Source organism: Bubalus bubalis, chromosome 6 (genome assembly GCF_019923935.1).
Source record: "Bubalus bubalis isolate 160015118507 breed Murrah chromosome 6, NDDB_SH_1, whole genome shotgun sequence".
NCBI classification, from domain to species: domain Eukaryota; kingdom Metazoa; phylum Chordata; class Mammalia; order Artiodactyla; family Bovidae; genus Bubalus; species Bubalus bubalis.
This window is the reverse complement of record NC_059162.1, coordinates 25541971-25561135: the sequence shown is the minus strand read 5'-3', so window position 1 is coordinate 25561135 and position 19165 is coordinate 25541971. Positions and strand designations below refer to the sequence as shown.

At 37.9% G+C, this 19165-nt stretch overlaps 1 protein-coding gene across 1 annotated transcript in view; it reads right to left on the bottom strand.

The window, feature by feature from the left end:
• Nucleotides 1-4358: 4358 nt before the first annotated feature.
• GDAP2 (ganglioside induced differentiation associated protein 2) overlaps nucleotides 4359-19165 on the bottom strand; it is a 62999-nt gene continuing 48192 nt past the window's right edge. Inside the window, exons 11-14 of the mRNA XM_006050670.4 lie at nucleotides 18243-18382; nucleotides 17884-17938; nucleotides 9073-9216; nucleotides 4359-4826 (exon numbers count right to left, since the gene is read on the bottom strand). Coding sequence (XP_006050732.1) covers nucleotides 4779-4826; nucleotides 9073-9216; nucleotides 17884-17938; nucleotides 18243-18382 — 387 coding nt within the window. The 3' untranslated portion in view covers nucleotides 4359-4778. The remainder of the gene's footprint in view (nucleotides 4827-9072; nucleotides 9217-17883; nucleotides 17939-18242; nucleotides 18383-19165) is intronic.

Genomic DNA, 19165 nt, shown 5'->3' with positions numbered 1-19165 from the left:
AGGGATCTAACTTCTAATTCAAAAAGAACAAAATATATTTTTAAATGAAAAATATTCAAAACTTTTGAGTTTTGAATAAACAAATCTCCAGATCACATCAATCAAAACTTTGTTAGGTCTCCTTTGCCCAAAAGCAATTAAAATCATTTACATATGTTCAGCTCGTGTTTAAATGTTTCGGTCCACACATCTGGTTTGACAAAGTCTTGGCTCAGTTTATGATGACTGGGATCACACTAACAAAACACACCATCAGAAAAAAAAAAAAAAGATATGATTGTATATGCAACATGTGTTGGTTTTAACTTTTCAACAAAAATATTAGCTTACATTCAGCAGTTATGATTTTGTCAGTGTAATTTACCTAGAGAATATTTATACTTTTAATCTTGAACTCAGACTTTGTTCATGTTAGTTGCTCAGTCATGTCGGACTCTTGACATCCCATGGACTGTAGCCTGCTAGGCTCCTTTGTCCATGGAATTCTCAAGAATACCGGAGTGGGTAGCCATTCCTTTTTCCAGGGGATCTTCTCAACCCAGGGACTGAACCTGGGTTTCCTGCACAGCAGGTAGCTTCTCTATCATCTAAGCCACGAAGGAAGACCTGAACTCAGAGGCCCTATACATTTAAATCACGTTTTACTTAAGATTCAGAGATGCTGTTCTTAGAAACACAGAAAACAAAGTTAGTAACTAATATCCAAGGGAGTCACTAATATTTAAAAAGACCTCGATACCATCTTTTCAAGGGCTATTTTGGTAAAATCAAAGCTTAAACTAGGCTATTTATTGCTTTATGTTCTCTACATATGGGCCATTTAAACCACATTCAAAGAATGCAAAACAAACCAGATTACTGTGTGTAAATATAAATATGTATGTAGATATATAGATATACATGTATAAATGGTTAGACCCTCTAGGCAATCCTTATAATCTATGTTTATGATGCGACCTTCAGTTCAGTTTAGTCTCTGTCATGTCCGACTCTTTGCGACCCCATGAATCGCAGCACGCCAGGCCTCCTTGTCCATCACCAACTCCCGGAGTTCACTCAGACTCATGTCCATCGAGTCGGTGATGCCATCCAGCCATCTCATCCTCCGTTATCCCCTTCTCCTCCTGCCCCCAATCCCTCCCAGCATCAGAGTCTTTTCCAATGAGTCAACTCTTCGCATGAGGTGGCCAAAGTACTGGAGTTTCAGCTTTAGCATCATTCCTTCCAAAGAAATCCCAGGGCTGATCTCCTTCAGAATGGACTGGTTGGATCTCCTTGCAGTCCAAGGAACTCTCAGGAGTCTTCTCCAACACCACAGTTCAAAAGCATTAAAACTCTCCTTTATCCTTCTTGTTCTTTGGCAACTGCAAACCAAGAGTCCATCCCATACTGTGAGGTATACTAGCACCTACCCAGGTGAAACACTCTAGTGCTTGTTGATTATGATGACTATAACCTAAGAGAACCACAATCTGAAAGTCACTGGCTAACTCTAATCTTAAGAGGCTTACATGCTATCTTGTAGTAACTTTTGGTCCTTAATACAATCAACCCGTTACTAGAACCATAAAAATTTTCTCTTTCCAGGGCAAATTCCAATAATTTTTGTTCATATATTAAGCAATTTAAACTATATACATACATACACAGACAATGTACCAGGGGAAACACCAGGAGTGATTTTTTAGCTCCTACTGAACCTACATTTTCTGGCTTTCCTATTAACTGCAGCAAAGGAAAGACTAAACCATTATCTATAGTTTGAATTCATTAAATAATATCCGAGCAAAGACAGGTAGAAACAGGCAAGCCATGTTTTGCTACTACAGTGATTATACCCACCTCTCTCTAGAAATGAGATTAAATCATTTTGAACTTCAGATATTTGATAAAAAAATCTATATCCATTTACCCTAAAAAGTAATCTAAAAATCCTCTATTAATCTCAACTATTATAGAGGGTTTACTTTAGAAAAAATAAATATAATGGAGCATCAGCCAATGAAATAAGATATATATTAAATAAAGAAAAAAAATCTTTAAGATATGAACCACCTGGTCTCTAAACCTTGAGTCTAATAAATACTGAACTTTTCTCAGAAGGTCTTTTTGCCATCAAGAAATAGCAAAATAGATGAGTTAAGAATGAATACAGATGAGTTAGGAACCCAAATATATACTGAAGCAAGAAACATACTTATTTAAAAATCATATTATGTCTTCCATGAACTAATTTAAATTAACTTAACAGTCTATAAGTAGTTTCTACCTCAATTCAACTAGCATTTGTCATGACAGAAATTTAATTAAATTAAGGACTTGATGCTTTGAATTAATATCAGATGCTAGGGGTCATCTCCACCCATTTATTCTCTAATGTGTATATCCTTGAAAGTGGTATGTGTCACCTAGGCAGATGTACCCTGAACGTTACTCTATCATTTCAACATCAAGATCACTATGTTCCCCTCTTAGGATTTAGTACGTTCAAAGAACTTCATTACATAACATTTCAGACAGCTATATAAAAGCATGAATCTGGTCCAATACCAAATTCAGTTTCACCGAGAAGAGCAACCTTATCTTTAGGCATCATTAAATTATTAAATGCAGTTGATATGTATATAGCCCCATACCACCTTTACACTCTAGGACATCATTTGAACATTCTGGCTTCTTATTAATCATTAATATATTGCTGTGAATATTGCAAAGGGATATCTTTTATAAATTATTGCCTATAAGAAATTGTAAAATTTGGTTCCAAACAGCAAAGTAGCTTGAACCCTCTAAGGAAACGATTCAGGCCAGATGCCAATGTGAGGTAGCCAAGTCCAGCTATAACAGAGAAAAGTTGGCGTATTTTTACAACTGGTCCTAGTGAAACGCCACCTCAAATACAATCTAAGAATTGACCAGAGAAGATTAAGCTAATTTTTCAGAGTTTTAAAAGTCAAGGCTCAAAGGATTGAAGTAATACTGTTTGAGATGAAGGTTAATACCAGACATCTGACTGGCTGTCTAGACCCGATGACCTAGGGAACATAACAGGAAGTCCTTAACAAATAAGCATATGCGAGGAACAAGTGGTTTTGATTACTGGCAGAAAGCAGATGTGTCCATTACATGCAGAAGATAAGACTGGTTTTCTGAGAAATGTAAAGGCCCTTCTTGTTTATGCAAGAAAATAGAGGATGGGGTTAACACAACTACAGGGGCATTTCTCTATCATAAATGAAAAACAATGTTTCTTTTATCTCCACTGAAGAACTAATTTGGACCTAAGGGAGTGGGACCCTTGGAAGCATCAATTCTGAGCACATTAGAAGAATTCTAATTTGTCTTCTCCGAACTGCCAGTGTACATGATGGGGTGAGGGAGATTGGTGGGTAGGGGTGGGGCGGGGAATGCAGGAATTAAAAGGAGTATGAAGAAACCCAGATGGAAATGATGTCAGTGTGACCTTCATTCAAGAAGTAACATTTAAAATGGCTACACATGCCTCTGGCTAAAGTGTAGCGCTGGAGAAGGAGTAGGCCAGAAGACAACTGGACAAAATAGGAGGGGATCCTAAGGGTTGGGATTCTGCGCTAACAATTCTTGTTCCAAGAAAAGGGAAGTCACTCAACATGTGCCAAGGACAAGTGGAGTGTCCTGTAGCACTCCCTTGAGGATATTTATTCTCATTGAAAAACTAACTGAAGACACCCCAACGCACAGCATTTTTCATCCAAAGATATCAAAAGCCCTTTCTGAATGCTATCCTCATGATACCTCTGTGAGGTAGCTAGCATAATTCTAATTTTTAGTCAAGCTAAGGCACAAATAGAGCCTGAGTTGCAAAAGTGGTCTGGCGTTTTGTTCATGTCAACACACTTCCTTCATATTGACGTAGGCAACTCAAAGACACACTGCTAGGAAATGTCCGCAGAGGAAGTAGACCTAAGAGCCAAATAGAATCATTCACTCTCTGGGAAGGCAGCACTCTCTGTAAAGTTCCCTGATGGCATCTCAGGAGATACCCTCTACTAATATGTGCTGTCCTGTTGAATATGGAGACCAAACCACCTCTGATGGTAGGAAAAGGCTGAAGGAACAGTCTTCTTGTTTTTCCTCCACTGTTGAGACCATAACAGGGACAATCTTAAATCATACAAGCTCAGGAACTTTAGTCCTTAAGTCTTTGTCTTAACTGGTGCAGTAAAATTCTAAGACCTGTATCTTGCTAATGATTTCTGACATTTTTGATCAGATACTTTTTTTTCTACATCCTTGATCCCAGATGATTCTCTTTTATCCTCACCAAATTATCTTTAATAAAACATAATGCCAGGATCTGAAGCAAACAATGCATCCGGTCAGCATACATTGGTTCTATATATTTTGAGAAACACTTGCATATACACAGAAGGCGTGCAACGTGAGAGGGATGATGTGAATGATATTGCGGCTTGTCTAATGGAGAATCCAGTGTCCTTCCAGGAAACTGAAGATACTCAGAAGTTGCTCCCCAAATGCTACTAACAACCCTCAAAAAGTGAACATTTTCATTTTGATACAAATATACAAATTTAAAATAAGTGTACAGTTCAGAATGGCCTATCATTTTCAGATTGCCTATGTGCCAGAAAATATACAGTCAATAAAAAAATACCAGAGAGGTGGGGGACAAAAGGCTCTCTGGAGCTGTACAGCAAAAATGAGCATCGCTTCAACAGGTAGTGGATCTGCGGAGAAAGTGGAGTCTTTAGAAACCAGGATCGCTGAATGACAGCAGGTCACAAATCTGGTGATGGAAGATAAGATGTATAGTAAGGCCCATTTTCCTGCAGAAAGGAAAAATGACAAGAACATTAAATACTAAGACCAATGTAACTGGGAATATAAAAGAGAAGGATTTAGAGTCAATGATATTATGTATGTGAAATGTCCAGCACATGCCTGGCCCTGAGCAGGCTTCAGCCAACACTGCAATTTCACTGGGGTCAGTCAGAATTGCTATAATGTAGGCAGAAGTAATCAGGATAATGATACTTAAAAACATTACCATTTATTAACATTCAATATGCCAGACACTTAATCAGCACTTTTCTTTCATTATCCTTTTATATCCTCACATAATGCCATGAGGCACGTAACACCCTCATTTTACAGAACAGAAAACTGAGGGTCACACAAATTAAATCACCGAGCTGGCAACCAAAACAGCCTGAATTTAAATACATGTCTATTCAAATCTAAAGCCCAGATTCTTTCGTATTAGATTGTGTTGTCCTGCTGTGTGCTGAATCTTTGAGATAAACAAAAATTCTCCTTGAGGAATTTAATAACCAGATCGGCAGAAATGTGCTTCTTCATGACATGCCCGAGTGGCAAGGCTTTTAACAAGGATGGTTTTTAGGGCACTCAGGATCAAGATGGAGAATCAAATGCCAGAATTTTACTGTCAAATGCAGAAAGCAACAAATCAGCGTAAGGGGAAAGTTTTTGACTTTATCTTGGCTAACTTTATCTTAAAAATCAAGACAGTTTTAGTTGGACTCTAAATTAGATTTATGAGACTTAAGATTCATTTCCTGTTATTAAAGTATTTCTTTGATGAGTAACTTTTTTAGTAAGCTATATAACAAAAAATGCTCAAAGTAAGATAACAATTAGATATGAAGAATGAGGTAGGGTGAAAAACAGCATTGCTTGAGGGTATATTTCCATTATAGTTCTGGAGCATTGAATCTATTCAGTCTTAAACACAGTAGGAAGGTAAATATTATTTGAGAGACTAAGTCGATCAAAAGCTCTGTATTCTTCAGAGCAGACGCTTTGGAGCAGAAATTGATCTGGGACCTAAACCAGGAAAACAAAGAGAATATCTAGGAAAACTTTCTTTTTTTAAAACTTTCTGATTATAAACCTGAGAAGATAGCAAAAAGATTAAAAAAAATTTTTTTGGTAGAACCAAATCTGAAGACTGGCTACATTTTGGGATACTTGGGGGAAAAAAAAATAATGGAATTTTTTTTCTTTTTGTATTTTAGAATTTCCTACCAAGATCTGTTATACTAACCCCACCAGTATCCTCAATATGCACAGATGCTATGCTTAAGATACATGCCTGAAGAGAGAAATCCTGAAATTCAACTAAAAAGAAATGGTTTACTATCCATCTTTAAGATTTCTCCATTTTATTCCACTATGGTATTTTTCTAAGCTTCCTATATTAACATTAAATTGTGATAAAGTAAGAACGGAAAATCTAATTCTTAATGCCATGAAACAGATCTTTTATATTAGTCTCATACTGTGGAAGAGCCTGCTGAGAAATCAAATATTTTCTCTATTTCTGGAAACAACTGTAAAACTCTGAAGAATTGTGACCAGGTAAATCTCTACACTCTCTTCTCTGACTATATGAATGCTGACCATCTCCCTTTCTGAAACGGTCTCAGTACCATTTTGATCTAGATAGATAAAAATTACCTTCTAATTAACATCAAAAGTGCCTCTTAATCCTATAAAATTTCTGTTGCTATTCTAAGTCACATAAGATCCAGAAAAATAGAAGCTGACTGCCAATAATGAACACTATATCATATATTCACCAAATAAATAATCTACTATGGGCAAAGCATTCTTGAACATGATAATCAAATTGACCAACAATACACTCATTTCCTTTTCTCTAAGCATATTTTTAATTCTTTCTAGGAAAGGAAAAACTTTTCTTTACAAGGAAATACCTATCCAATTTCTAGACCTTCACTTCAATGTCTCATTTGTTGTTCAGTCACTCAGTTTGTAACCCCGTAGACTGCAGCATGCCAGGCTTCCCCATCCTTCACTACCTCCCAGAGCGTGCTCAAACTCATGTCCATTGATTGAGTTGATGATGCCATCCGATCATCTCATCCTGTGTTGCCCCCTTCTCCTCCCATGCAGCACCTCCAACCTAATGTGTCACAAACTTAAGAGACCACCTGTCTCCTCTGAGCTTCCCAGTGCTATTTCTCCAAACTGCTTCTCTGGTATGGTGGCAATAACATTCTCCAAGTCTTCCAAAGCAGAAATGTTGGCAGTTACCTCAGGCTTCTTTCCTCCTTTATTCCTCCCAGTGGCTGGCTGCTTGGTCACCATAATGCTGGGGATTTTATTCCCTAAAATATCTAATTTTAACTACCCCTTAAGATCTTCAAACCTTACCATTATCACTACCACTGCCTAGCTCTAGTCTCAAGTCTCCCCTGACTTTCTCGAATAGCCTCTTACTTGTCTACTTGCCTAGGGTCTTACTCTGTCTAATCCTTTTCTACATGGTTTCTTTAGCCATCTTTCTAAACAGGAACACAAAAGTTCTCCATGTACAACACTCTCCACTGACCACAAAGGCACCAAAGGACCGCAGCATAATGTGAAGAGCTCCAGGATCTAGGGATGTGCTCTCTACCTGCTCTGTCCACATCATCTCCTGACACCTTCTGCTGTTTCTTCTCTCTTCTTATTCCTCTCCTTGGCTTTAGGTATAGAGCATCTATATTTCAGTTTTAGAAAGCTCTAGTAGGCAATGGCACCTCACTCCAGTACTCTTTCCTGGAAAATCCCAAGGACGGAGGAGCCTGGTAGGCTTCAGTCCATGAGGTTGCGAAGAGTCGGACACAACTGAGGGACTTCACTTTCACTTTTCACTTTCATGCATTGGAGAAGGAAATGGCAACCCACTCCAGTGTTCTTGCCTGGAGAATCCCAGGGATGGTGGAGCCTGGTGGGCTGCCGTCTATGGGGTCGCACAGAGTCAGACACGACTGAAGCGACTTAGCAGCAGCAGCAGTACAGATACAGAGAGATAATCCAGAGATGATGTTATATTGCAGTTTATTTAATTTTGATTAATAAAATTATTAATTAGGCCTGTATTTGATAGATTAAATCTTAAAAAAAAACCAAAAACCTAAAAGCACATACATATAAGACAGAAAAACAAAACCAAGCTTGAGGATGGTGTTGATATTTAATGAAAGCCTTCTTTGTAGGCCCTTAAGAATATAGAAAGGGCTCCCCTAGTGGTTCGGTGGTAAAGTATCTGCCTGCCAGTGCAGGAGATGTGGATTCGATCCCTGTGTCAGGAAGAACCCACTCCAGTATTCTTGCCTGGAAAATCCGATGGACAGAGAAGCCTGACGGCCTACAGTCCATAAGGTCACAACAGTCAGACATGATTGAACACACCACCTATCACATAATGGGAAACAGAAATCGCAACTGAAGATGGAGAAATTTTAGAGAAAAAAATGTCTTGTAGAAAATTTACTTTACTATATATATGTTGTACAATAGTTAAGGAAGAATAATTCACTTTAAGCTTAAGAAAACCTACAAATATATGCTCTGCTTCATCCCCCAAAATATGCAATCAGTATTAATTAAATAAGGCAACTGATAATTGCCTTACCATCCCTTGCCTTATTTGGCAAGCATGTTACACTTTTTTGTTTTTAACTACTCCAGTGATAGTGCCAATAACCACAAAGGACTAGAGCTCAGATGAAATTCTAGAGTAGCCATTTCTTAGTGTTTAATAGATTGATGTAAGTAACAATGTTAATATTATTGGTTGACACTCTTACAAACATTATACAAATGGAACTTTTAGTAGGGTAAAGACTAAAATAGGCTACTTGGCTTACAGTGAACGCTGAAAAATGCTGGATATCAACAGATTCTTTTGGTTCTATTTATGTAGATGAAAAGTCATTTAGTCTTAATAAAATTAGGCAGAGGTATGTCTCAGAGGTGGTGGAAAACTGACAATACAAGCAAGGACTGGATTTATACTTACAGTGAAAATGTTTATCATTGAAAAGAGGGGGAAGGCCCTGGGGGGGAAGGCCTCTCTTAGAATCAAACATTTTCCTAAAAGTCACCTTAGGAGAAGAATGTCAAATGATATATGCAGTTTACTAAAACACATTAATTGTATTAACAGCATCTTATAATGAAAAGATTATGTGCTTGACGCACTGCATTATAAAACAGTTACAATAATACCCTAGGTGAGGAAGAATTCCTGGTACTTCTTACCCTGGCATCATATTCAAGGACGAAAGGAGGAAAGTCAATCTGTTCTGGAGAGATGGCAGAAAACAGCTGGTGGAGGCTGTCCACGTGGTGGATTTTGTCCTTCAGTCCTGAGACAGAAAAGGTGGTAAAAAACCATGTTGATACCTGATTAATAGAAGAAAAAAAAAATGATTTAAGCCAGTGACAAGAATCAGAAATACACACATGATCTTGAAAATTTATGTTAGATAAAAACGATTTCAGAATTGAAATTGGTTTCAAAAAAGTCTTGTAATGAGCAGTGTTTTTTGAAATGCAGGTCACGGTACATCACTGAATTATGCAATCAGTTTAGTGGCCTGTGAGCAGTATTAAGAACAACAAAAAGAAACATGCTAGAGCAACAGTTCCTAAGGACTGTAGTAAGAATGAGCTTTGTCTCCTGAGGCTCAGCTTCTGTCATGTGCCTCTGTGCTCCTGTGCCTGTCGTGTCCTGTGATGTGATGCAGTGTGCTTTTTGTTGTGGGTAGTGGTCAAAACCACTGCACTTTGATGGAATACTGCTTCACTGGTACTGTGAAAACATTTAACACCTCCAAATCTCAGAAACACTTTTCACTTTTTTTAAAATGAGATTGAAACTTTTTGCCAATTTTTGAGACATTTATTTTTCAGTGGACACTTGGCACGCGATCTATCAAAGTGCATTTTCTGTGGATGAGCCATTCTTGGTCATTTTACTTCACAACATGCAATTTTTCTATAAAGATAACCTGTAAAATTTGCTCAATGCAAAAAATAAACAAACAAACAAACAGAATTCTTGACAGCAAACAATACTGGCATGAACTAGGTAACAGCTAGAACTTACAAATTATTATTCATCTATTCAAACTGACCAACAAAAATAGTCTTGTTTACCACAGGCTTGTACAACAGTTCTGTGAGGTAGGTATCCCCATTTATAGAAGAAAGTAATCTATGTATATGAATTCTCAGTGTACTGGCACAGCACATTCCAAGACATAACTAGGTACATTATAAATATACTACATGACACTTTGGGCAATTGCCAATCATTTTGTTAGTTTCTCTTTGACACCCTATCATGTTTTTCAGGGCTTGTTCCAAACTTTTCACATATTCCCAGTCCCTAATGCAAAATATGTTCTTCATGCTTACTTATGAGAAAAAGCACGGACTAACAGAGCCAACACTGAACTTATCTTTATCAGAATCTTGCCCAAACTTCCAGACTTGGCAGAGACCCGTCTCCATTTTTCCCTGACAGCTCCAGATTATCCCATCTATTGAATTCTCACAACCTTATGTTTAAATCTCATGTACAGCACTCATTTCTATTTCACAGGAATATAAACAGTTTCTTATAATTTCCCTAGCACTTGGCAAGCAATCATAGAATGGTCTAAAGTTTTAAAAGCTACAGACAGAACCATGCATTCATTGAAAAAGAATGAATGAATGATGATAAGATCTATTTCATAATGAGTTTTATGACCTGGGTCACTATTCTATTTTGGCTGTACTATGAATGACTGGTATAAGGCCTCAATATTAACTCTACCCTCCGCACCCTCTCACCTTAACAAGTTTATTTGGAGGGTGGTGGAGGGGAGGGGGACACACTCAGCCTTTCTAGAACAAAGTGAGTTAATATAAATCAAATTAGGCAGTCATTTAATTACACACCAATCCCCAGTTTTTTTTACATCATTTTTTTTTTTTAAATACAGGCTGTTATATACCTAACTGACATAAACTTCTGCAAACTAGATGAGTGAAAATTCTAGACTAGGATACAACCAGCCAAGAGTTAGCTGATAAATTAGTAAGAGCTTCAGAAAGGCCATGGAGATTTTCGAGATCCTAGGAAGAGTTCAAGAGAATAAGACTGCAGAGTCAGAACAGAGAAGTATCTCAAGGATGTATTATGAGATGCATTTGCACAAGGAGTTACATATTTCCTGGGATCTACTAGGTTCTAAGCATTGTGCACACCTGTCAGTAATACAGGCTAACAGTGACATGGCCATTCCTCTAATGAGGAATTAGATTTTAGTAAAGGAGCCAGCTCATAAGCAGAATAACAATCTTCTAAGGCAAAAAAAAAAAAAAAAAAAAAAGCTAAATACAATGAATGGTTCAAGGACATACACAACTACCTGTCCTAGGCAAGGCACCATGCTACTTGGATAAAAGTATAAAATTATGGAGCCAGAAGAAACTACACAGGGAATTTGTGTTCCACGGTCTCTTATCTCAGGACATTTTTACATGCTGCTTTGTTTACTCCTAACCCCCTTTTCTTCAATTCTTTGCCTGGTGAAAAATTGTCCTTCAGAGCTCAGATCAGAATTCACCTCCGTGAGAAAGCTTTCACTGACCACCCTCCACCCAAAGTGCGAGACGCAGCTTTCCTCTAAGAGTTCCAACAATACCGTGTTACTCATATTACTGTGTAACTGACATTCTCTGTGGTAGTAGCTGATTCTTTCAACCAATTCCCCCTGTGGGGATTGTCTCCTTCAACACTATATTTGTAGGGTCTAACCAAAGCCCAACATGAAAAGTAAGGAATTCAATATATGATGAAAGAATTAACAAATAGTTTCTGGACTTACTACTTTACTATGTAGGGATGGTCTAATATTCTTCCATTCTACAATAAAAACAAATGTACTCCAATCTGGGCCCAGTCTCTTCATCTACAAAGTGAGGAAGTTATACCTGAATGATTTTTAAAGTCCCTCTTAGTTATACAGTTCTGTAAAAGGACTCGACTACGCTGCACATTCTGACATGGTGAGGGGCGATGGTAAATTCAAAGAGAAGGCTGGGTTTAGGAAGAATGGGCAGTGATCATATACACTCAGGATCTGAAGGACAAACACATTTCTCCATTGCATTTTTTCCCCATTACCTCCCTTACATTCTTCGGGCATTAACAAGAGAATGTTACTCAAAGCAGAAGGAAGTTGAAACTTAGTTAAAAGTTTTCTGTCAGGGAGACCCAAGAGCATTGTCTTCAGTTTTTGTTTTGTTTTATTTTTATAAAGCTCAGCTTTTAATTTTTAATTCATTTCAGTTTAGTAGCTCAGTCGTGTCCAACTCTTTGCGACTCCATGGACTGCAGCATGCAAGGCCTCCCTGTCCATCCCAACTCCCAGAGCTTACTCAAACTCATGTCCATTGAGTCAGTGATGCCATCCAACCATCTCATCCTCTGTCGTCCCCTTCTCCTCCAGCCTTCAATCTTTCCCAGTATCAGGGTCTTTTCAAATGAGTCAGTTCTTTGCATCAGGTGGCCAAAGTATTGGAGTTTCAGCTTCAGCATCAGTCCTTCCAATGAATATTCAGGACTGATTTCCTTTAGGAGGACTGGTTGGATCTCTGTGCTGTCCAAGGGACTCTCAAGAAGCAGAGGCGTGGGTTGGCGGTGGCCTGCTGCAGGGTCAGGGGCACCGAGTGTAGCAGTGCTGCATGGCACCTTCTGAAGGAGGTCACCATTATCTTCATTACCTCCACCATAGTTTGGCCTCAGGTCAATTAACAGGGAGGGAACACAGCCCTGCCCTTCAACAGAAAATTGGATTAAAGATTTACAAGCATGGGCCCATCAGAACAAGACCCAGTTTCCCTCTCAGTCAGTCTCTCCCATCAGGAAGCTTCCATTAGCCTCTTATCCTTCTCCATAAGAGGTCAAATAGACTGAAAACCACAATCACAGAAAACTAACCAATCTGATCACAAGAACCACAGCCTTGTCTCACTCAGTGAAACTATAAGCCATGCCATGTAGGGTCACCCAAGACAGACGGGTCATGGTGGAGAGCTCTGACAAAACGTGGTCCACTGGAGAAGGGAATGGCAAACCACTTCAGTATTCTTGCCTTGAGAACCCCATGAACAGTAATTTTCAATTACTTATAACATAAGCCATACATATACATTTATTTAGGTAAACTTGCATTACTCAGTATCTACTATTTTAAAAAACTGAAGAAAACTTTCCAGGTAAGGATACTGGAGCGGGTAGCCATTCCCTTCTCAAAGGGTTCTTCCCGACCCAGGGATTGAACCCAGGTCTTCCAAACATGGAGGCAGATTCTTTACCATCTGAGCCACCTGGGAAGCCCGAAGAAAACTAAACATTTGGAAAAAAGACTGCTAGAATATTCTGTGAATTCCAGAAATTCTTTCACCCAATTATTCAAAAGTGCAGAGCCAAGAACATGGGATCACAAAACAACATAAACTAGGAAAAGATTGTTCACATAGTGATCTAATAGAGCCAGAGTCAACAGTGGGTTTAAAAATTATTAGCTTGTGTTCTATTAGGAAATATCAAAAAAAGAAAGAAAGTAGTGATTTATATGAGCAGTCAATTTATTATCACTTTGGGTGGAGTGCACTGGAAAAGATCTGAGAAGTATGGAAATCAGAAGAGTGTGATTCAATTGTTTTATTATCCCTTGATTTCTTTTCATCTCATTCTTTTATAATTACAACCACTCCATTTACAGTTTTTGACTTAGTATAAAATAATGGCGGATTTCTTTACATATGAGCTTTATTCTCAGTCCTCCAATGGTTTCTCCATGCCAAAATGCTATGGAAAGGTAATGTAATGATTCTCGCTTCATGCATTTCCCCTTCAACCTCTGCCCAACCTATCATTCGCACGGACTCCTACATGAAGCAGTTCTAGTGACAGCCAAAGCGAGTGGCTCTAACACTGAAACTTCTGGTAACGTTTATCCACTGATGTCACAGTGAGGGAAGGAAAGCTGGTCACTGACTCTCTCTTGTGTGGGGGAGGAGAGGTTAAGTCAGATCTTAGCAAACAGTGGCTATATATTTTCATAAGTCTGGTAAATTCACAAAGGAATACTCTTTAGATAAGTTTGAATTTGTGATAAGTAAAAAACAGTTTTGACCATTAAAAAAATTATGAAAGTGTTCCAACATTTACCAAAGTTGAAAGAATTTTACAAGGAACATAGGTACAGAAACCACTCAGACAATCATTAACATTTTCCTTAAGTTTTCTTTTTTTAAATTGTTTTGTTTTTTATTAGTTCTGTCATTCATAATAAATGAATAGGATTCAACTTTTTCTAGCTTTATGAATAGATACTGAGGACCACAAAAACATCTTTTAAATTTTAGCCATTCTAGTAGGAATGTAATATCTCACGTTGCTTTCATTTGTAGTTTTCTAATAACTAATTGTGCTTGATATCTTTTCATCTGCTTACTTGCCATCTGTGTATCTTCTGGTTAAGCCAGATTTTTGTACAAATCTTTCGTCTATTTCTAAACTGTTTCCTTATTACTTAGAGATTTCTTTATATATTCAAAAGACAAGACCTTTATTAGATAAATGTTTAATTTACCAAGATTTTCTCTTAGGCTGCAGTTGATCTTTTCATTCTCTTCAGTTCAGTCCAGTCACTCAGTTGTGTCCGACTCTTTGCGACCCCATGAATTGCAGCACGCCAGGCCTCCCTGTCCATCATCAACTCCCGGAGTCTACCCAAACCCATGTCCATCGAGTTGGTGATGCTATCAAGCCATGTCATCCTCTGTCATCCCCTTCTCCTCCTGCCCCCAATCCTTCTCAGCATTAGGGTCTTTTCCAATGAGTCAACTCTTCGCATCAGGTGGCCAAAGTATTGGAATTTCAGCTTCAGCATCAGTCCTTCCAATGAACACCCAGGACTGATCTCCTTTGGGATGGACTGGCTGGATCTCCTTGCAGTCCAAGGGACTCTCAAGAGTCTTCTCCAACACCACAGTTCAAAAGCATCAATTCTTCAGTGCTCAGCTTTCTTTATAGTCCAACTCTCACATCCATACATAACTACTGGAAAAACTACAGGTTTGATTAGATGGACCTTTGTTGGCAAAGTAATGTCTCTGCTTTTTAATATGCTCTCTAGGTTGGTCATAACTTTCCTTCCAAGGAGTAAGCATCTTTTAATTTCATGGCTGCAATCACCATCTGCGGTGATTTTGGAGCCCCCCAAAAATAAAGTCTGACACTGTATCCATTGTTTCCGCATCTATTTCCCATAAAGTGATGGGACCAGATGCCATGATCTTAGTTTTCTGAATGCTGAGCTTTAAGCCAACCTTTTCACTCTCCTCCTTCACTTTCATCAAGAGGCTTTTTCGTTCCTCTTCACTTTCTTCTCTTAACTATCTTCAAAAGAGCAGAAGTTTTTAATTTTAATAAAGTTTAATTTCTTTTATAGATTATGCTTTTGGTGTTAATTTAAGAAATAACTTGCTTTACTCAAGGTCACACAGAACTTTTTCTCGTCTAGTTTCTTCTAGAAGTTTAAAAAGTTTTATGTTTTACGTTTAGGTCCTTGATTCATTCTCAGTTAAATTTGTACATGATGCAAGTCACAGATCAAAGTTCATTTTTTTTACATATTGATATCCAATTGTTCCAATATCATTTGTTGAATAGACTATCCTTTTTCCACTGACCCAACTTTGCACTTTTGAAAAAGATCAGTTATCCATATATATGTGGATCTATTTCTGGATTCTTAATTCTGCTCTGTTGATCAATTTGTCTACCTTCATGCGCATACCTCACTGTCTTGAGTACTGCAGCTTTAGAGTTAGCCCTGAAAGCAGATAGTGCTGGTCCTCCAACTGTGTTCTCTTCCTGAGTTGTTTTGTCTATTTTAGATTCTTTGCATTTTAATTGGTCAATTTCTACCAAAAAAAAAAAAAGCTTGTTGAAATTTTGGTTAGGACTGAACTGAATCTATAGCTTCAGCAAGAAATGACAATTTAATAAAATTAAACTTTCTAATCCATACATACAGGATATGTCTTCATTTATTTAGGTCTGTTTTGATGCATGTCATCAATGTTTTACAGCATACAGTGGGCTACGGTCCATGGGGTCACAAAGAGGCAGACACCACCAAGCAACTACTACTACTACTACTATTATTATTACTAACTTGTACAATGTATACGTCTTTCACATTTTTTTGTCATAATTATCATTAAGTACTTAATATTTTTGATGCTAGTGTAAATTATAATGCTTTTTAAATTTCAAATTATTTCTTTCTAATATGGACAATAGATTTTTGAATATTGATCTTAAACCCTGAAATTTTGCTAAAAAGTTACTCATTAATTCTAGTATTAATAGCTCTTCTGAGGATACTACAAGGTTTTCTACATAGATAATCATGTCATCTGTCAATCAAAACAGTTTTATTTACTCCTTTCTAAATTTAGATGCTTTTTGTTCCTTTTTCTTGCCATATTACACTGGCTAGAACCTCTAGTACAATTCTGAGTACAAGTGGGAAATAGCAGGCATTCTTGCAAAGACATACTAAAAATCAAGCCAATCCTTCTGTGTGTCTACATTTAAGAAAAAATTTCAGTAGCTACTGGATGAATAAAAAAGAAAATGGATGATGAAATTTTGGGAAATAGTCAAGCATTACTTCTGTAAGTGCTATAGAAAAAAAAAAAATTAGCCACCTGCTGAGCATAACAAAATTAACTTTCCCAAGAGTGGGAAAGTTAATAGTATACTATCTGGTAAGACTATGTAGTCAGAAGTCAATTGAAAGAAGAGCAGGAAAGACAATTATAAGTGATTTAATTGACTGCTCACATATTTTATGTTTTTAAAACAGTCTGACCAAGCAGTGTTCCCATAAGCATAGCACTTAATACTGTGATGTTGTAACACTGAGGGACCAAAAGGAAATTTGCAGCTTTTAAAAGGATTATTTAAAAGACTTCATGCAAAATTTAAAGATGGTATTTCAATGAGAAACAATTTTGTAAACAGTGACCAATTTCCCAAAGTGGAAAACATTCTCACCGAAGTCTTCACTCATCTTAGTTATGAAATATAATGAGGACTTTTCACTACTTATCTTACTTCTCTACAGCACTTTAAAATAATAACTATTTCTACCATCTCTGATGCTTTGCCCATCCACTGGCTTCCACAGCATTAGTCAACCTTGGTTTTCCTGCTGCCTTTTTGATTACTTCTTGGTTTCCTTCCCTGATCCCAGTGCTCTGTCTTCAGCTGTTGTCTTTGGTCTAAATCTGTGATTTTATTCATTAACACTTTTAAAGAGTTAAAGCTGTATTTACTTCACGATGACTCAAAATTTATATCTCAATCCATGACTGCTATATCTGAAAACTTGTAGGAGTACCTACTAGTGGCAGGATTGGTCAGAGAGGTTTCTTTTTTCCTTTTTACATAAAGTAATTGTTGAGCTGAGATCTGAAGGGTAAAATAGGAATTAGCTAGGAACAGGGGCAGGAAAAAAGCCCAGATTAACTAAGAGCCGTGCTTAGTCGCTCAGTCATGTCCGACCTCTCTGCGACCCCATGGACTGTAGCCCACTAGGTTCCTCTGTCCATGGGGATTCTCCAGGCAAAAATACTAAACTGGGCTGTCATGTCATCCCTCAGGGGATCCTTCCAACCCAGGAATCGAACCCGGGTCTCGCGCACTGTAGGCAAATTCTTTATCATCTGAGCCATCGGGTAAGCCCAAACAAAGAGCACAGAGAGGCAAGGACAGAGGGGCTAATGGCTTGTAAAGGTCACTGACAGAGATATCCGAGTTACATGGGACCAAAACATTAGGACCACAACTCGAGATCACTTAAAAATGAAGGGTAAACAAGGAAATTAGCAGTCACAACGGTAACAGCCAGAATTAGGATGATGAAATATTTCTTAATATGCAGGTATATAGCGCACTTAACATCAAGATTTAGCAGAAAGAAAAATACCTACCTTTGAACGAAATGTTGGATGAACAAAATAAACAGCTTTCAAATTCCTCTTGTACCTGATTCAAAACAAACAAACAAAAAAGGGTCAGTATAAGCCATGCCTAAAACCAATCAACATTATGAACAATTAACTCTTTCTCCAGGAGTTTAGAAGCAGGAAAAAGTTTACATATGAATTTACTCTGATACAAAATAAACTGGAATTAAGGGGAGGCTCCTATTATTAAAATACCCAATCTATATATTATAAAAATCTGTTATATGAACTGTCCTTTCACAGAATATACCACAATGATTGCTACTGCTTAATACTAGGAAAGGAAAAAGCTATTGTCCCCCTTCAAAATTTGAGAAACTAACTTGACATCAACGACATCATAGAGTTTCTTCAGGAAGTCTGAGTCCAGGTGATTGTATTCGCTGGTCAGTGTGTGAAAATACACTAATACATATTCCTTCACAGCAATGTGGTCCATTACATGGATAAAATATAAGAGAGCCTAGAAGAAAAAGGAATAAAAGTAATGATCATTTTGTATAGTAGTCTATTTCACAGTGTGTGTGTGTGTGTGTGTGTGTGTGTGTATGTGCGCGCGCATGCGCGCTCAGTTGTGTCTAACTCTCTGTGACCCCATGGACTATAACCTGCCAGGCTCCTCTGTCCATGGGATTTTCTAGGCAAGAATATTGGAGTGGGTTGCCATTTCTTACTCCAGGGGATCTGCCTGACCCAGGGATCGAACCTACATCTCTTGTATCTCCTCCATTGGCAGGTGGATTCTTTACCAATGTGCCACCTGAGGCCAAGAGAGAGAAAAAACCCAGGAGCTTAATCTAATCTATGCTCCAGACACTGCAGACATCAGGAACAAGTATCTCTTCAAAAAGATCTTCCCATATAGTTCCCATAATGCTATGGTACATTCCCTTTCTGTTCTAAGTGATGGAGGAGAATATGTCCATCCTCCCAAATGAGCTCTTTGTATATACAAAAGAGCTCTTCAGTCAACAACCAGGTCTTTTCTCTCTGGGATAATGATTTCAAAACCGTTAGAGAATTTCTAGATTTTTAATCATTCTTGAAGGTTCTACTTGAGCTCAGTGACAAATCTTTGCAGTCTCCACTGAGATACGGATTCATGCCTCACATGGCTCACTTTGAGGGCTAATCTGTTCAGCATCTTTAACATTGAACTGAATGAGGAAAATGAGAACAGGTTTAGTGAGCAGAAGGCAGTGGGCTGGGCAGCACTTCTGCTCTGACTCAAACTTAATGTGACCTG